At 55.6% G+C, this 19,440-nt stretch overlaps 4 protein-coding genes across 4 annotated transcripts; 2 read left to right on the forward strand and 2 right to left on the reverse strand.

The window, feature by feature from the left end:
- Positions 1–1,882: 1,882 nt before the first annotated feature.
- COL26b_013806 (uncharacterized protein) lies at positions 1,883–3,994 on the reverse strand (the record flags this gene model as incomplete). Its single annotated transcript, XM_053186395.1, has 2 exons — positions 1,883–3,531; positions 3,580–3,994. The coding sequence occupies 2 exons, from the start codon at positions 3,992–3,994 to the stop codon at positions 1,883–1,885; spliced, it is 2,064 nt and encodes a 687-aa protein (XP_053029651.1).
- Positions 3,995–8,707: 4,713 nt separating this feature from the next.
- COL26b_013807 (uncharacterized protein) lies at positions 8,708–11,143 on the forward strand (the record flags this gene model as incomplete). Its single annotated transcript, XM_053186396.1, has 3 exons — positions 8,708–8,945; positions 9,038–10,117; positions 10,176–11,143. 3 exons carry the CDS (start codon positions 8,708–8,710, stop codon positions 11,141–11,143), a joined length of 2,286 nt encoding a protein of 761 aa, XP_053029652.1.
- Positions 11,144–11,530: 387 nt separating this feature from the next.
- COL26b_013808 (uncharacterized protein) lies at positions 11,531–12,972 on the forward strand (the record flags this gene model as incomplete). Its single annotated transcript, XM_053186397.1, has 3 exons — positions 11,531–11,561; positions 11,633–12,491; positions 12,555–12,972. 3 exons carry the CDS (start codon positions 11,531–11,533, stop codon positions 12,970–12,972), a joined length of 1,308 nt encoding a protein of 435 aa, XP_053029653.1.
- Positions 12,973–16,682: 3,710 nt separating this feature from the next.
- Positions 16,683–18,617, reverse strand: COL26b_013809 (uncharacterized protein; the record flags this gene model as incomplete). Its single annotated transcript, XM_053186398.1, has 1 exon — positions 16,683–18,617. The coding sequence occupies one exon, from the start codon at positions 18,615–18,617 to the stop codon at positions 16,683–16,685; it is 1,935 nt and encodes a 644-aa protein (XP_053029654.1).
- Positions 18,618–19,440: the final 823 nt, after the last annotated feature.

Below are 19,440 nucleotides of genomic sequence, written 5' to 3' on the forward strand. Positions count from 1 at the left end.
CCCCCCCGAAAAAGATGGGATGTCGCGGGGTGGGCTGGCCGCCGCACCGGAACCCGCCCGAGGACAGAGCAGCCCACCCCCCCCCCCCCCCCCCCCCCCCCCCCATCACCTGCCACGGGGCGTCCTACGCGTCCAGCCGAGACCGGCACCGCTTCCTCGAGGCATCATCGGCCAGCCCACGTTTTTCGACTGTTGATGCTGCATGAAGGAGCTCGAGCCGCGTGATGGTAATTCTGTCGCTCACGCGACAGCCTCGTCGGCGGCGCCGAGCGCTGTTTGGAGAAACGTTCTCACTCTCGCGGAGATCGTCGGCGACAAACTCAGTCCGCTCCATTTCTGTCCTTCAACACTGCGAAGACACTCTTTCTCGAATGCATCATAATGCTGCTGCTGCTGCTGCTTGGCTCCTTCCAATACTACCTCCTCAGAAGCCCAAGAACTGCAGAACAGTTTCACCGGTGTAAACTTTCTCGCAATCTTACTCCTTGGCAAACTCCTTCCCCGTCCTCTTCCCCGTCCCCAAGAACCTACAACATCCAACAACCACGCTCTCCTTCGTATGATCCACGTACGCATCCCATGCCAAAAAGAACATGAGACGAGACGAAAACAAGTCTGCACCGGGGGCTGCTGCTCCACACAAACTCCCAACGCCAACTGATTCGTGGAAGATGCACGAATCATCCGGATCTTGACTCAACACACTGAATCCGCGTAATCGCACGCAACCCCACGCAAGCCATCGCAACGTCCGAAGCAAAGGCTTGTCATGCATTGCTATTTAAAATTGTAAAGTGGCGTCCGTGCAGACGAGTGAGAAAAGTTCGGATGGAGGACCACTTCCCTTACTTCTCCAAATTGAGGCCGATGGCGGTGTCGGGTACTCGGCCCCACTAACACCGGCGCCGGCCCGGGCCAGACAAAGACAGACACCTCTTGTCCGTCGTTAACCGAGCCGCCGGACGGACGTACCCCACATCCCATACCTCCAAAACTTTTCAGCACTTCATTTCCCACCATCTCGACATCCTCCCCAGCAACAGTCACCGTCTCCTCCGCCACCAACGCTCCTCCTCCTCTTCCGGCTTCGTACCAACGAGCCAGCGACTGGAATCCAAAGAACCACCGCCACATCTGTTGCAGACATCTGCCATTCCAACAAGTGAAACCCACCCCCACACACCCATCCTTTCCCCAGCCAACCGACCAACCCAAAGGGCGTGGAGGTCACGTTCGCGGCTCCAGAACACTGGATGACGATTCCTGTTCCATCCATGGAATGTGCCCGTGAGTCACGAGAGGAAAGTTTCACTCACACACATGCATGTGCACAAATCAATAGTCACATTGTCGCAAAATGTCCAGTCCGAAAGACTAAGTAAGTGAAATTCAATTTCAATTCATCATATACCACTTCCCAATCATTGTTCTAAATCCCTAGCCAAAAAAATGAATCTCATGATCGCTGGCTGAGGCTCGCCTCGCGCCAGGACTAGATCGAGCTCCATTTGTTCCCGAAAAGAAAATCCCCATCAATACCAAATATCCCTAAAAAAGGAAAAATGCCATTTCCTGAATCGCCAAAAGCTGAAATCCCAATGAACCCCCGTTTGCCACCCCTGAAGAAGCCGAACCCTTTTATTTTAACCCCCAATAGTTGTAGTAGTACATCCGTCCCGGCGAGCTGATATCGCGAGATTGTCGTCATTACGTTGATCCGGGGCGCGTGGTGCTGCAGACTGGAAGCCAGCACACAAAGCGTAACATAACGTACAGAGGTCGCCGTGATTAGACAAAGGAGCCGTGACGTCGTTAAGATACCCCTTTTCCTAAATGGAAACCCAATACGCCAGAGACCCCAAAAAAGACCAGAGTGTTGTTATCATGAGCTGCCAAAGAAGACGTCGTCGTTGGTGAACATGTTGACGGGGTCGTCGAACTCGTCAAACTTGTTCATCATCAGCATGTTGGACTCGCGGTCAAACTGGACGAGGCCCTCCTCGCCGGAAAAGGTCTTCATCAGCATCTCGTCGTCGGGGTCCAGGCCCAGACTGGAGATGCTGGTATTGCCGACACCGACACCGGTGTTGCCCCGCATACCGGCGAGCAACGAGTCGTCGCTAAAGCCGGAAGTATTGGGCTCGGCGTCGAAGAACTGGTTGGGCGGGGGCGAGGATGACTGGGAGAGCTCGGGCGGGGTGTTGTACTCGCTCTTGGCTGGGGACTCTGGTTGCTGGGACAACGCCGTTGGCGCCTCCATCAGGGCCTCTGGTGAGACGTACCCCGAGTGGTGGCTGCTGGCGGCGGGTGACGGTTCAATGTCCAACTCCTTGTGGATTCTGGGGGGCGACGAGGGCATTGGCGCAGAAGACACGGTTGTGATCTGCAGAGGCATGTCCAGGCCTGGGCGCTCGATGCTGATACCGCCCATCTCGAACTGCTCGTCCATCATGTTGAAGTCGTTCTCTGGGGAGTTGACCGCAGAGCTGTCCGAGTATCCGGACTGCGACGAGGTGGAGGTGGAGGACTTGTTCTTGGTCCTGGTGCGGGCGGACTTGTTGACGCGCTCGTCCATCTCAGGGCGGTGCTTGCGGGGGCGGCCGCGCTTGACGACCTTCTTGACGATGCCGTCGAAGGCTCCGATGCACATGCCGCGCTGGCGGTGGCGGGTGAGGGCGTCGTGGCGGGCGAAGCTGTTGCCGCACTCACAGGGGTAGGGCTTGATACCGGTGTGGATCTTGGCGTGGCGCTTCAGGTCGTGCTGGCGGACGAAGCACTTCTTGCAGGTAGGGCACTGGTACTGGCGATCGTTCAGATGGGTTTGGACGTGGGACTTGATGTTTTCCTTGCGGCCGAACTTCTTGCCGCAATCCTCATACACACAGGTCCACTTGCCGTCGCCAGGATCGGGGCCTTGGATGTAGTTTGCGATATCCTCGATGGTGACACCGGTGTCGGTCTTGGTCTCCTCGATGTTGATGCTCGCGATGCTGGCGGCACTGGCAATGCTGGCAAGAGACTCGGTACGGCGGTGAGGGGAAGTACGGCGGGACATGTCGAACGAACAAGTGGGGGAAGAGGACGAAATCTCCATGTTGGGATGCCTCAGATCGGGCCTGTTGTCGAACGCCGCGTGGAAGTTCATGAGAGGAGTGTGAGGGGTGGATTGCGCAGAGAGATCGGAGGCGGCGAAGTCGTCAGTGATGCCGTCGTAGGTGCCCTGGATCTTCATGAACTCGTTGTTGAAGTTGTTCATGTTCATGAAGTCGGCGGTGGGCATCGACTGCTCGTACATGGCCGCCTCGGTCACCTGGGTGGGTTGCTGGGGGACGGGCATGGCGGTCTGCTCAGACTGTCTCCGCAGCTCCTCAAAGATGTTCTGCGTCCTCTGGTTCGTCCTCCTCGTGGGCTTGAGCGTCTCCTCCATGGACTCGTCGTAGCCGTCGGCGAAGCGACTCGGCCTAGCGGAGATTGGCTCGTGCTTGATAGCCCGATCATGAGGCGTCTCCATAGGAGTAGGAGGAAAGTAATCTGCGGCTTGTAAGTCAATGTACGCAGAGGATGGCTCGAGAAACGTACTTGTTGCATTCTGCGTAGGGGGTGTCATTGGTCTTGACATCTGCTCAATGCCCATGGTCTCGAATTTGCTGACCCTCTCCATGATGCCATTGCTGATTCTCCGCGACGACCGCCTCGTGCTGGCAGTCTCTCCCTCAGAGATCCAGCCCTGGGGAGTGTTGGGAGCGTCGCTGAAGTTCATGAAGGAGGGCGTCGAGAGGGCGCTGTCGGAGCCAAAGAGCTCAAAGTCCTTGTTGCCTCCCATGTTGGCGCCGTAGGCCTGCTGGTTCTTGGCCATCATGCCGTTCATCTGGTTGCCATATTGGTCGAACTGGATGGGGGTGGAATCGAAGCATGTGGCGTCGAAACGCTGGGCGGCCGGCGTGCCATGGGGGGACATGAGGTAGTTCTCGTGGTCGTTGGCGGCCACGAACATGTGTTGTTGGTGCTGGAGTTGTTGTTGTTGGTGGTGCTGTTGTTGGTGAAGGTGTGCTTGCTGTCGGGGGCCCGGGCGTGCTTGTATGCGTTGCTGCTGCGCTTCTCGCAGAACATGCTGCGGTTGTTGTGCTAGTCCTGTGTTGTTAGTAGTACTTACCTGCGCAAAGTCCTGCCTTGTTCCGTTAGGAGACATCACTTGTCTGCGAGTATCCAGGCTGAGGCCCCGGCGGTGGCCGAGGGCACGTTGGCGCTGGACATTGTTAGGCAAGGGCTGGATCTTCACTGCTTCGAATGCCGTCGGTGTCGAGTTTTGGCGTCGGTGCCTGTGACGGGCATGAAGACTGCTGGTTGGCGGAGTGGACAGCATTGTGTCGCAAGTCGAGTCCGGATGGGATAATTGTCGTCGGTTGGTTAGGTTGTCGAGGGAACCTTTTTGGTCCGAAACTGTGTGTAAGTTGGGTGTCAGCATCGACATCGACATGGACAAGTGCTCCGTCATCACCATCAGCGACGGGAAGAGGGAGAAAAAGACTCACCTCACGCAGCGCAAGCACAGCTGGCCGGGCTAGGGGGAGGGTTGGTTGTGCTCAGTCGGGGTCGACTTCGCGGTTAAAATCAGATAGAATCTGGTCTGTACGCCTTGTTCAGGCGAGGTAAGAAGGACGAGAACGCAGCACGCGTGCGGTCTCTACCTAGGCAAAGGTAAACTTGTCAATGGCAACAGGTGATTTGTGATGGATACACAAGAAGTGTTGGCTTCTTGGTAGACAGGCGGTGAAGGTGTTTTGGAGATGTGGTTTGATGCAGTCGCGATGGACGACGGGAGAGGGTGAGGTAGAGGATGGTCTTCCTGCAGTAGTGGATTTGGGGCGGGAGGAGGGGAGGAGATTCAAGATTCCACTTTGGAGGTGATCTGGGTGGGTAGGAATAGTAGTAGTAGTCGAAAAATAGTAAGGAAGGCAGCGGTAAGGATAGATCGATAGCAACGACTGGGTGCCAGCAAAGCGATGCAAAGACGGCCTCTGGTTGGAGGGGCGCTGTATCTGCGGAAACCAGACCAGGCTTTTTGGTGGTGGGCGGGTATCCAAGACGTGATGGGCTTTGTTGACATGGAGGGCCGGCCGTCGCCAGGGCAACAGCACTGAAGGAGGGCCCAGCTGCGATGAGCGCGGCGCACCAGTTGGACCTGCCGCAGCTGCCGCAGCCTGCAGCTCCCGCCCTGCGACCAGGTGTTTTACCAATGAATGGATCTCTCCAGCGGCCCAGTGTCCCAGTGTTCCAGGGTACGTAGCTCGTCATCCCTCTAAAACACCCATGGATGCCTCTCCAACTCGCCAGAGCTGACGTCCACTTCCTTGCAATCCATCCTTTGCCGAACCAGGTTCGCCGCCTCTTGGGCCAAGGTTCTCTCTGTCTGTCAACATGTTTCTTGCTGCTAGCTCTTGTGCTAGTATTATGAGGGAAGTTGCACCATCTGGTTGGCTTCTTCAAGATGATCCTGATACCCTGGCTGAGGTATCCGACGATTGATGCATCATGCTTCTAGGAATCATGCAAAGTGCTCTCCAGCATCGTCAGATACAATAAACACCCGTCCGTAAGGTACCAATTGAAACAACACAGCCGACTTACACCGACACGTTGCCCTCCCAGTGCCGTCAGCAGAGTGGACCAAACACCACATCCCCGTCACCCTTCAATCCTTCTCCGCAATCGAATCAAAAGACCGTGCTCCTCCTCCTCCTCCTTGCCTTGTTCATCCTCCACGTCCTGGTTCCTCTTCGCTGTCCTCCCCCTTCCGTCACTCTGGGCCTCGATTCGATCCCCCGATCGCACAACCCCGGCAACCGGACCTGTGGAGGACACGCGCGAACGCCCATCCCATCCCATCTTGGACCTCCTCCAGTCTCACCAGCCCAAACCGCTCGCCAGCGGCCTGGAACCGAGCCATCGCACAGCACCTGCCCGTCGTGCGTTTGGTCCAGCCACAATCACACAAAAGTCTTGTTTCACTTTGCTGTCTCTCATCAGCCCGACTGTGCCGTCCATGACGGGATTAAAAGGCCACTGATCTGCTGTCCCTTGCTTGATACGGATATCTAGGTTTTTTTCCGTTTCGTGGTTTGTCGAGTTCTGCAGCGTACATACCTCCCTCGCACCCGAGGACGGGTATGCTGTACGAGGCCATCTGCGCATTCTCCAGGTGAACACTTGAGGCCGTGCTTCGGAAACAACGGCTGCCGTTTATATGTTGGACGCATTATTGCTCGGCATCGGGTTGGTGGTGGCGGTCGGACACATGTCACCGGAGTGTTTTGCGCGCCACTCTACCCACCGAGCGATGCACCACCAATCGCTGGGCTCCCACGTGGTATACCCACTACTGGGAATAGCTTCACTTTTACTCTTGCACCAGTGTAATTCTTCGACGAACGTGCTTGCCATGGTTGTGGTCAGGTGAAATCTTGCCACTTGAACATGGACTAAAGATTTTGTCGTGGATAGCGTCATCTCATATCCAAGCACTTATTGTCACGATGTTGTAGTCGTCAAACTTGCATCTCAATCTCAGCATTGCAGGGCTCGAATAATCCTCATGCCTTTTTCTTCGTGTGTTCAACACTCAAGACCCCGCATGGAAAGAGGTGGCGAATACAAGCCTCGCGCTTTTTGATGCTATGGTGGTGCTGGGATGCCGCCACGGGAGAGGATCGCGGCCAATGCTGCGGGAACACCCAATGGACTGCATCGTTCATGGCTTGGGGAAAGGATGGGGAAAACATACACTAAGGCTGAATGCCCATCTCAGGCTTCTGCAGGAGAGTGTCCGCTCTCCCGTATCGGCATAAAGCTACCGCATGCCCATGCGGTATATGTGGTTACACCTAAGTAGTGGCGATATTAAAGCCCTCTGGCAGCTGTCCAGAGGTCTTGATGTCAATTAGCCTGGTTTTCTGCCGGCGTCTGATTTGGCGGGATCAGCCAAGAGCATCTAGCTAGGTGTATTTGTACACGTAAGGAAAACGTCGAAAGGCAGAGGAAGCTCTGATGTGATTGGAATGTAGGGTATCACGATTCGAGATGTGGTCAAACACAGGCACATGGCTTTTTCCTCGGACGCTTTGGACAGAGACAAGACAGCATGTCTTGTTGCTGAAGCAGCAGCAGCAGCAGCATTGCACGAGCATCAACCAGGACCAGTCTGCCGGAACAGCAATCACGTCTGTGCAGGCTAGTTGGGAGAGGGTGTCATGATCCGGACGATGACTAACAACTCGGTGAGCTGACGATAATCCACGGAATCCAAGGTGTGCGGCAAATTAGACAGGTGAGTTAGCTGAGCATGTCAGGCGATGTTGGCCCTCAGCCGGGCTTCACACGGGACCGGCGAGAGCCGCCCCGCCGGGTCGGTCAGGCTTGGGGTTGGTTGCGCTGTGGCCGCGATGTCTGCTTGGGGAAGATTTGGGGGCCGGGGAAGGGAATGGCAGGCGTTGGTTGGGCCATGAGCGGAGTGGTGGTGCAGGTTGTCGGCCGATGATGATGCGTGTTTTAATACGGCGACGAAGAGTGGACGGGAGAGGAAGAGCAGAGTTTTTGTGAGTTGGCCTTGCAGAGGGAATCGGGTGCAATTATCAGATGACATGCATTTCGCGTGGACAGGGTTCTGCTGTCTTAACCCAGGCTGATATTTCACCGCTGCTCGGTTGGTTCGTGGTTCATGCAAGGGGACCCGGGGAGGGGGCGCACATGTTTTTCCCACAAAAGTTTTGCATGAACTCTTTTTTTTTTATTCGTCTCTGTCAAGAGATGTCAATTGAGTTTTGGGAATTTGGAGACGATGTGAAGAGATGATGCTATTTTGCAGGGTCAATTGAATCATAGCGACACGCATTCAGAGACCCGTGTTATCACGATGGCCGCCCACGTCACGTACAAGACACCCGACTCACTCCAGGCCTATGAAGCTGCCGATGCCCCATGGCCAGGTGCCGTAGAGTCCCGTTGTTGGAGGCATTTGTTCCGGTCACAGGACTCGGCCTCGGGAGCTTCAGGGACCGTCAGTGTGGGGCGGTCTTGGGAAACGACGCCTCGGAATTGGACGACGAGGAGGCCAGGTGCCGAATGCGGCCCGTGCACGGTGTTTCCACGGCTGTCTGGCCAGTGACAGGTCGCCGCGACAACCAGGGTGCAATCAGCGAGTCCACTGGATTGCATACGGGCGTGCAGTGCAGCAGCACCTCAGGCGTCTGCTTCAGTGGACACCAGCGCCAGAGCACCGGCACCGACGCTGGACCTCTCAGAAATCGTGGCCCCTTCCTGCTTTTGGCCATCGGTCCTCTTCCTCGCCTTTGCACCTCCTAATTAATTACCTGCGCCTGCCTGCCTCTCCCTCAACCACCACCACCCTGTCGGCCAGACAAGACCGGATTGGACATTGTCGTCCTTGTCTTTGTTCTCTCAGCCCTTCCCCTCATTCTGCTCCTCCTCCTCCTACTCCTCCTCCTGCTGCTGCTCCTGCTGCCGTCCTCCCACCGAAACCTGTGACAGCAAAAAAAAAAACATCCTTCAACCCCCCCCCCCCAACACCAAACCCGAGAAAAAAAAATAAAACCCCGACTCCGGCTGTCCTCGGCACCCACACTCTCCACGCACACACACATAGGGACCGCGCATCAACCCTCATCAGCTCGCAATCTAGCAAGTTCATGCGATGTCAGGCAACACCCTTAGAGGAACGCCCAATCGCGGCCAGGCTCGTGGAGGCATCCCCTTCAACAACAGCCCCTCCGGCTCTGCCGCTCCTCATGGGAGCCATGCCGCCGCTGCCCAGCATCCCGCCTCCTCTGGCATCCCGCGCCCCGTCCTCGATACCCAGCCTACCCAGAGCGAAGTCAGTGGAGCGGGCGTCAGTGCCAGTCGTCAAAAGCAGTCCAAGAGAGATGAGGTTAGTCGACACCCTGCCAATACTGAGCCCTTACCCCGGACGTGATATCTAGATCTTTTGCGCATTGCATTGCACCGCATTGCACAGCAAAACCAGACACACTCCTGCCCTGCCTGCTCCTGCACCGCCGTTCCGTTCCTCTCTCCATGTCCGTCATTGTCGAGCCTCGCTCCGCCCCCTCGCCTCGACCTTCCCGGACAGGCGCACAACGGAGAGAGAGAGACGCAATGGGAAACCTCACCTACCAGGAGCTCGAGCGAGCCAGGCTGCTAAACAGAATGGATACTGACTACTACGTCAAGGCCATCCGCAAGAAGATGGAGAGCGATCTCTCCAAGAAGAAGCACCTCACGAGCCGAGCCCGCCACTCGCGCAAGGCCCCGCCCGGCACCGTCCTCGCCCTGAAGCCGAGTCCTGCCCTCCAGATCAAGCCCGCAACCACCGTCGCCGAGGCCGCCCAGTTGATGGCCGCGAAGCGCGAGGACTGCGTGCTCGTCACCGACGATGACGACCGCATCGCCGGTATCTTCACCGCCAAGGATCTCGCCTTCCGCGTCGTTGGCGCTGGCCAGAAGCCGAACCACATCACCATCGCCGAGATCATGACCAAGAACCCCCTCTGCGCCCGCACCGATACCAGCGCCACCGACGCCCTCGACCTCATGGTCCGCAAGGGTTTCCGTCACTTGCCCGTCATGGACGAGAACCAGGACATCTCGGGTATCCTCGACATCACAAAGTGCTTCTACGATGCCATGGAGAAGCTGGAGCGCGCCTACTCCTCCTCGAGAAGGTTGTACGACGCCCTCGAGGGTGTCCAGTCCGAACTGGGCACCAGCCAGCCCCAGCAGATCATCCAGTACGTCGAGGCTCTCCGCCACAAGATGTCTGGCCCGACCCTCGAGTCTGTCCTCGATGGACGTCCCCCGACCACCGTCAGCGTGCGCACCTCGGTCAAGGAGGCTGCTCAGCAGATGAAGGAGAACCGCACGACGGCCGTCCTCGTCCAGGATCAGGGAGCTATTACCGGTATCTTCACCAGCAAGGACGTTGTCCTTCGTGTCATTGCCCCCGGCCTCGACCCCGCCACCTGCAGTGTCGTCCGTGTCATGACGCCGCACCCCGACTTTGCTCCCATGGACATGAGCATCCAGGCTGCTCTGCGCAAGATGCACGGTAAGAGATGCCCAAACCCCGCCAAGTTCAGGTTTGCGCAGTCACTGACAGTTTGCAGACGGCCACTACCTTAACCTCCCCGTCATGACCTCCGACGGCGGCGAGATCGTCGGCATGGTCGATGTCCTCAAGCTGACATATGCGACACTTGAGCAAATCAACACCATGTCCACCGCCGACAGCGAAGGACCCGCATGGAACAAGTTCTGGCTTTCGCTCGACGACGGCACGGAATCCATGATGTCCGGCGAGGGTAGCCACACCCACCACACGAACCTCGGTTCTCGCATCATGTCTCCCGACCTCACCCGCGAGCGTATCGGCGACAGCGTTGCTCCCGGCGACTCGGCGTCGCACGTCGGCGTTGATTCCCCGCCTCAGTCCGAAATGACCGGCCACAGCCCGGTTCACCAGTCTCCCGCTGAGCTGCCTTTCCCTTTCAAGTTCAAGGCCCCGTCCGGACGTGTGCACCGCCTGCAGGTCATTGCTTCCCAGGGCATCGGCGCCATGGTGACCAATGTCATTTCTAAGCTCGGACATGAGGTGGATGCCATTGGCGGAGCCCCCGACATTGATGAGGGCAGGATTTCTGGCGGTTTTGCGCTCAGCTACCTCGACGACGAGGGCGACGAGGTTTCCATCACAACAGACAACGACCTTCTCGAGTCTATTCTCCTCGCCCGCCAGGGCCGCAGGGAAAAGGTCGACTTGTTCGTGCACGATCCCGAGAAGCCTCCCGTTGGTGCTGGCCTGACTGTCGAGCCCATTGCCCTCCCGACGCCCCCCATCTCCGCCACGCCCGACCTGCGCCACAGGAGGAGATACGACGACGAGGACGACGATGCGGAGGATGAGGATGATGACATTCCTCGCTCGAGGAGATCGCGCCGCCATAGGGCCGCCGCGCACGAGCCTGAGCAGGTCATCCAGGGCGTGCCCAACGAGCTGCTGCTCCCCGGTGCGATTGTGACGTTGGCGGTTGTTATTGTCGGAGTCTTCACCATTTCGCGCATTACCAGTAGGTAAGGGATGTCTAGAGATAGAAGGGGCGGATCCCATTCATGACTTGACGAAAGGTCGTTGGCGAGCATGCATTGTAGATATGTATCGAGTATGATTGTCTTTAGACTTGAGTACCCCGACGTTAATTAATACACCGCAAACCTCATTGGATTGGACAAAATTATTTTTTTCATCCCCGCGAACTCGTGAATTGTCAAATCATACGCTTCGGTGACGAGTCGAGTGAACCTGGTTCAACTGCAGTCGGCCGCATCCCTGTGCGCTTACCTAATCCGTCATCCCACCCTGCGGCGGAGACTTCCGTCCAGCTTCCCGAAAGCTCCAAAAATTGCTCCTACGCAGGACGGACCGCAGCAACCACCCCAAACCACCACGCCGCCCCATTCAGCCATGATTGTGAGGAGCATAGCCGCCCGGCAAGGTATGTCATTCCCATGTGCTTCTCCCAAACCCTCAATTGAACCCAGAAACTAATCCCCGTCTCCCCCGCAGGCCGGAAAGCCCTCGCGGCACCCATCATCTCGACATGCCGCCGCGGCATCCAAACCGAGTCCCTCATCGGCGAGTTCACCCCGGAGCAGCTCGAGGCCTTCACCACGCACGCCGCGCTCCGCGCCGGCGGCGCGGCCTCCAAGGGTCGGTACCCGGAACACGTCCGCGAGGCCATCAAGCCGCTGCGCTCGACCGCCTCGCAGTGGAAGAAGTTCAAGGCCGCGCAGAAGGCGACGGACGGCATCGGCTCGTCGGTCGGGCGGGCCTACGTGCCCTCGGAGTTGATCAAGAACCCGCCGAGCCCGCGCGACGTCACGCTCGAGCTGCTGATGGCGAGCCAGACGCACATGGGCCACCACACCTCGCTGTGGAACCCGGCGAACGCGCGGTACATTTATGGTGCGAGGCAGGGGGTGCATCTGATTAGTCTGGAGGTCACGGCGGCGCATCTGCGGCGGGCGGCGAGGCTGGTGGAGGAGGTGGCGTACCGCGGGGGTCTGATTTTGTTCGTCGGCACGCGCAAGGGGCAGATGGAGATTGTGACGCGGGCGGCGCAGCTGGCGGGCGGGTGCCATTTGTTCACGAAGTGGACGCCGGGGAATGTGACGAACCGGGATCTGATCAATCGCGGCAAGGAGATCAAGGTGGTGGACGGCAAGGACAAGAAGCTGAAGGGGTTCGAGCGGTTCGAGCGCACGGCGCGGCCGTTGTTGCCGGATTTGGTGGTCTCGCTGAACCCGATGGAGAATTACACGATGCTGTACGAGTGCGGGCTGGCGAATATCCCGACGGTGGGCATTATTGATACAAACGCGAACCCGGATTGGGTTACGTACACGATCCCGGCGAACGATGACAGGTAAGGGCACACAGATATCGTTTGTTTGGCCAAGACGGGAATGATGCTAACTGGATGTGGCAGCTACCGCTCCGTCGCCGTCATCGCCGGCGTGCTCGGCCGCGCGGGCCAGCAGGGCCAGAAGCGCCGCCTCGAGGCCGCGAACAACGGCACGGTCTCGTGGGAGGTTCCGACGCCGGTGCTGAAGTACATCAAGGACACGAGGAAGGCGCACGAGAAGGAGGTGTTGAAGCAGCAGAAGGCGGGCGTGTACGTCGCGAACAGAAGCGACGCGGCGGCCCCTGGCGCTGGTGCTGCCGGTGCCGCCGGTGCCGATGGGGCGGCGCCGCCGCTGAAGAAGATGGTGGAGGCGCAGCGGGAGCAGGCCATGTTCGGGGACGAGGCGCTCGAGAGCGAGATTGAGGAGGCGGTTGACGCGGACAGGATGGCGGAGGGGGCGCTGAACGAGCAGTTGAGGAAGGCGCTGTTGGAGCAGGAGTGAGAGGATACGGGAGAAAAGCAAATGTATGAGTGTGTACAATAGTAGAATTGCCCGTTGAAGGGTTTCTTGCTCTGACCTGACTTGAGTGGTTTGCTGTGGTTTCTGACAAGGTTCGTCTGAGGCATCGCCAGGGTCTCGCCTACCGCTTCCACCGCCGACAACAATGCACGACCACCGCCGGAACAAGGCTACTGGGCATTGGACCGACCTTTTACTTCTAGTGTATATAAATCTGCTTGTCCCAGTTTCTTTGTGAGGAGCTCAGGGCAATTTTGTCCATGCCATTTGTCTGTTGGTTTGAAAACAGGAATACCATCGTCTACATACCATGCCGAAGCGAAGCGTCGTCGTCGAAGGCGAGAGGCTTCAAAGGTTGTTTCGCTGGCTTCTCATTCTGCCCTTTGGTGTTTCTTTTGAAGTATTTCGTTGGAAATATGGTTGAGACGGAGATGAGGGCACCGTCACCTCAGGATTCTTCGGCCCAGAGGGCAGTGTCCACGTTTGGCACTGGTTTCACGGCCAAGGCTATCCAAATCCCTGACAACTATTCGCGGGACCTCACAGGCTCATCTATTGCTCGTTGTGAAGTTCAGAAACAGCTCGTGGACAACACATCATTTTATAGGAGGTTTCTGGGAGTTATCCTCTATCGCATTGTGCAGTGGGAGAGCCCCGGGCATATTTATTTAGCCCCCGGGCGGATGGAATTTCTCTTCGAAGCCAGACAATTTTGGTCTTTGATGCGGTCTTGTTTGTAGTCCTGATTCTCCAAGGGGGGTGCGCTTTCGCACACCGAAACCAAGCCCCAACCAAGACGTTTGCCCGCAACGAGTAGCAGACACCGGTCTTTTCGTATGAGGCGGGGATACACGCAAACCAAAGATGTAGAGCACGGTGTACTTACAGCTGCGAGCTTCCCAATCGACATCAATTCTTGCTTAAGCTGGCTAGGTTAGGGTCTACGCCAACTCGACATGTTGCGCATCAGAACGGATGGTTCATGTCCGACTTCTATTTGTTGACGAGTCTTACAGAGGTTTGCCGTTCTCTTTATGCAGACCACACTTGCGTGTCCCTCCGCAGAAGGGCGTCATCCTCGATACTCGATTCAAGGCCTGGGTGCGTTTCTGTGTCTTCAGGGTCACATAACATGGGTCCATGACACGCCGTGCGCGGAAGCGCCGTCCGACAGAGTGCGATTAGAGCCTGCGGTTTGTGAATATAAGAGAATGTATGTTGCCTGCGTTTGAGAGAGATCCGCAGACCGCAACCGATACGGACCATCGTTGGCATCTGGAACCTATTGGCAGGCAGGGACTAGGCTTTGAAATCAGTGTCGACGCAGGAGCATGGGTCTCACTTTCCAGATGGCCATCCCACAAAGCATTGGGTTCTCGGTACTGCTCGTCTTCTCCGGAACAGTATTCTGCCTGCATTGACTTTCAATAAGTGGCGAATGGCTCCAGGGCTGGACGGTGGTTGGCCTCGTAGCTGATGTCGCTCATCGATAGAATGCGATTACGGTTGGGTTGATTCTTTCGTCACGGGAGCAATCTTATGTTTCGTTTTAAAGTGAATGCAAAGTTGCACCTTCTGGGGGCGCAATTTTGTGGTCAATTTCGGAGTATCCGCCATATCCTGCGTTACCCTTTATACCCTCTCGAAGACTAGGTCTTTCGAAAACCTCACCGTCTCATGAGCTTCTCACGGTCACAAATAATTGATGTTTACAAGTGATGTGCTGAAAATCTTCTGGACTCACACAAGCAAATCAAATCTGTCCTCCGACGGGAATTATCAATTCGTTATTGGTCCCTGGCGGTGTTTGACCATTGCCCAATCTAAGGGAGGCGCAAATAGGTACCTTAGGGGATGATAACATCATTTGAGCTGCACCTTGTATACAGGACGGAATACGTGGCCGTCGGAGGACGCTGCTGGACACTGAAAAGGCAGGGATAAAAGCCGCAAGCGTCCCCAAGATACATAGAGGGAGCAAGAGGTCGCTGGTGATAGTTCCGCCTAGGTTCAGGGCGTTGTACGCGTTGACCTCCGCGAGATCTTCGCCGGTAGCAAGACTTGTTTGCTGGTGTTTATTTATATGACTCTATCTTCATTCTAGCTTAGCAACTTTCGAGATAGCAGGTGTCAGCAATGACTGAAATGGGCGAAACGTTCCGCTTGCGAGGCAGCAAGTGAGTAATCCGTTACTGTGATGAGGTATAAATAACGTGAACCCTAAGCATCTGGGACGGACTCAGCAGGAAGATAAGTTGATCGGTGTTTAGATGACAAACCAATTGATTAGTTTGTTGAGCCATTCGATAAAGTCTTGAATGAGAGATCCCGTGTCACCCCCATAGGAACCCCTTGGCGTTCTCACAAACCCCGTGGCAAGTCTACGAACGCCGTCTGTGTAAACTGGAAGAAGGAATACGTTACCAATGGGAAAAGTGATGAATGACGAAATAAGGTGACGATACTTCTGTAATTTGATACGCTTTTCAGAATCTGTTGTCTTGTAAATCTTAAGGCCACAAACGCCTACTGCGCACATTGAGCCCGCGACATCGCTGTTCAGCTGGTATCAGCAGAGTTTCTCATCGCTAGAGGAGAGCGATTGTGGCCAAAAGAACGTACATCCATACGTCTGCATACTTAGTGTCTCGGCAGAGCTCATGTAGCTACTGTGTGTATGGGGTATTGAGAGGACGTTGAAAATGACTCCGGCCCTGGCTCTACACTCGTCATGCTGAGATCTGGGTAGCCAAGTCTCTTAGGATGCCTGGAGAGCATCCATATAAAGGGGCAGTTACTTTATTATAGCTATAAGTTAGACAATCCCAATGAATCTCCAGGCCGGCGTCCTCATATACTGGCCCATTCATGATTGGCAAAGGTACACAGGTGATGAGCCCCCCTATGGTCTTGTTGTTGCCTCCAGATTAGCCCTAAGTCGCTGGCCGGTCCGATCTGATTTGCTCCGCCGTTTGTAACTTATCAATAATGTATAAGCGAACAATAAGGTAGCCAGTGCTACAGGCGACGTGTTGTTGGAATCGACTGGTGGGTATCAGCATGATACGACGAAGAATGCTTTTTGATATGTTCGACTTTAGCGGATAGGGTTTCAGCCACCTCCAACAAACAGCCGAACAATCAGAATCCCATTATTTCCGGCAGAGGTCACACAAAAAGTGCAAAGGCATCGTCTTATAGGCTGCATTTCTCGTCAAAGTAGAGAGTGTTCGCTTAATTGGAGCTCGAGAGGGTAGGAATTAGTCTTGTCATATTTATTGAGACTACCAAGCATCGAACTTCTCTTGGCTCTGGTATTCAGTGGCGAGCAAATCCCTTTGTTCTTTACACTCTTCTCAATTATACTATTCGGTAGCTGTGCACAAATGCATAAGTTCACTCAGATTGTCCAACAGTCGAATAACATTCTTTCCAGGCATGCTGAGACTTCTCGTCAACTTCGCTAGAGTATTCGGGCATTACGACGCCTGAAGTAAGGATTGCGGACGGCGGCAGGCGTCGATTGTTTTTACTGACAGAGTCATGCGGCTCTCCACACAGGAAAAGCCTTTACGTCAAGAAGCTGGGTGTTTTATCGCCAGCATGTAGATGGTACAGCCCTGTCATTCCAGAGACAAAAGAATTTCGAAATTTCTCGGGCTGTCCTAGACACGTCTTTGTTTAACAAACAATTAGACAATCGTCAAGTCTACCAGCCTTAACCCTCGAGCGCTGAGTCGGTCAGGAGCCATCCTTGGATCAAACCACTCCCAATCGCCTTCCCCACCATATCTCCATAGCAGCCTCCCCGTTTGTTCCGACTTCTGCTCCCAACCATCAGGCAGCTCTTCTAGACGAGGATCATTGATTGTGATCATGCCGCTGGGGTGGATGAACACTGGTCTGCTGAAGGTCTTGTAAATCATCCTCCACCCCTCTGGCAGCGGACCGAGAAGCCCTTCGAAGCGCATGAGACTGTGCATGAAACATGCCCCGACAATCCTGTACTTGGAACTGCCAACCGGTCTCATGATTATGGGCATGTTGCACCCCAAAATCACGAAGATCTCGTCGCCCTCGCGAGCTGCGCCCGTACCGAGGGCGAACTTGCCCAATGTTGTTCTCACGAGTTGCGTGCCTGTCATGCTCTTGGAGAACACGTCGAGAGCGCGAGACCGGGAGGCAGCTTCGAGGTCTGATGACTGTTGTGGCGAGTGTCCCGGAACACCGCTGAGGAGGACGTCCTTAAGCTGCCAGAGTTCCAAGCTGGTATCGTCGAAGGCGATGTCCTCCTTGAGATGGCCGCGCGCAATTGTGGCAATCATGTCGTCGACCGCAGCGCCATCATAAGCTTGGATACCCTGTGGGAATGAAGCGGCTACCCAGGATGCAAATGTTCTCTGAACATCCTCCAGGCTGGGTCGAGGGGGCATCGGAGACGTCTTTCGAGTGATAGTTCCAACGTGCGTCCCCGTGATTGTCAGCGTCCGATCAGCTGAGATGCTGTACACTGTCTTGGTGTTGCTGCTGGCTGAGCCGATGCCGTAGACACCAAGCGAAGGCACCGGGACCGTGAGGTCGGGAACCCAGCTCGGGTTATCAACCATCTCACACATCGAGAGGATGTTGGCTATCGAGACTGTCCTCAGATAGTTCTCCGTATAGTCAAAGTAAACATCCCTGGCACTCTTTGTTTTGGAGTAGTCTGGCTCGATTTGAAGCAAATCCTGTAGGCCGAGGAGACCATACACCCTGTCTCGCTCATCCTCGCACTCGCAATGCCGCGTCATGACGAGCATGTACAGGAAAGAGTTAACTCTGGGCTTGGAGAGGGCGACATCGCAGGCTGTTTCCAGGATCTCTCGAAAGTAGCCTTGTGACTCTTCGTCCAGGGCAGGTTGGTGGCCCACGGTGTAGCTTCGAAGGTGCTTCAAGCCGTTGCAGAACTCATCCCAGCTGAGCTCACAGTCGCCGCTCTGGAAGAGGGCCGAGTTGTTGGCTAGCCAGATCTCCTGGCGGATCCACAACCTCCTGAACCAGGCGTCGGCGAGGAGGGTCATCAAGGACCGCCAGTCGGCCTCAGGGAGTTGTTGGTCAAAGTCTGGAGTGAAATTTCTCAGGATGTTCATCGCTCGAGGCACGTCTTCATCTTCAGCGCTGAGCCAGAAGATGACCCTCTGAGCGTGGCGGTAGATGGCGCCCATACGCTGCACCTGAGCTGCCCGCTCAGTGAGGTTGCTCTGATCGATGCATACAGCATCGCACCAGAGACTACGGGCTTGGAGACTCTGTTGATCATTGGTATCATGACGAATGTGTCTGAGAGCCGACGCCAGATTCTGTCGGATCTGGATCGTGCCGATATCATTCGAAGCGTCGTCCACGATGTGCAAAGTGGCTGTTTCGCCCAGCTCTCCCCAGACATAGGACATTGCTTCATACTCCAGAGGGGAGGCCGACGGATCGAAATGCTGGTGTGAGATCCGAGCCCGGAGAGGACTGTCAAGGTCACCAGGGAGGAGGAGCAGGACTCGAATCTCATCCTGGTTCAGGGGGGTGTACAAGAAGTCTGTCGTGCCGGACGACATGGACTCCGACGTTTGAGACGATGGAGGCAATTGGACCATGTTGAAGATGAACGATTGAGAAAAGTAAGATCGATGGCAGTTTGATGCGATACAACAGCTTCTGAGAACACATGATAATCAACTAAAGAGGTGAGATAGACAGGCAGTTCATATAGCAGAGCGCATCCCTTCAGCTAATACCAAGATATCTCTGGAATTGATCTGGACCCGAGAGAACGGCTGAATACAGTTTTCGTGTGTTTACACACTTGGCGCCTCGCCTGTTCAGCTGGTCTTGGTATTGCACTTTCAAACACATTCCGGCCCTGTCTGTCAGACTCCAGATAGGGGGATTAGAACTCTCATTGGAAAACTTGGCACATGTGATCTTGAATCCGGAACGCCATCTTTCTTCTTTGGCGTCTGATGTCGGAAGCTTTCAAACTGGCTCACGATAACATCGTTGGTGGTCTTCTCGGAGCGACTTTTGGTTGTAACTCAGCGAGAATTCTTATTCCAGTATGTCTGAATTGATAATTATGGGTTTCATATACATGATGAAGCATGGAATTGAAGAGCCTTGTCGTTAGATGGGAAAAGGAGCTGTGCGTGCTAACCTGGGAATAGCCTCACTTAGAATCACCCTGAGAAGCCAGCCACATGTGGCTTGGTCTCTAGTGGCTGAGGCATTTGTTTACATAATCCAGGCCCCGCCCCCATGTTGAAAACTTCGCGCCTGCGCATTTCCCCTCCCCAAGGTCGAAAACCATCATCAAACGAACATTTCAGCACGCACAAGCCCAGGGCAGCCAGCCAGCTCCGTTTTCCACACCCCGCCAAGGTCAGGCATTCGTGCATGGTAGCTGTGGTGTCATCGGCTGAA

This window comes from Colletotrichum chrysophilum, assembly GCF_026319265.1.
Source record: "Colletotrichum chrysophilum strain AFK26 chromosome Unknown scaffold_258, whole genome shotgun sequence".
Lineage (NCBI taxonomy): Eukaryota > Fungi > Ascomycota > Sordariomycetes > Glomerellales > Glomerellaceae > Colletotrichum > Colletotrichum chrysophilum.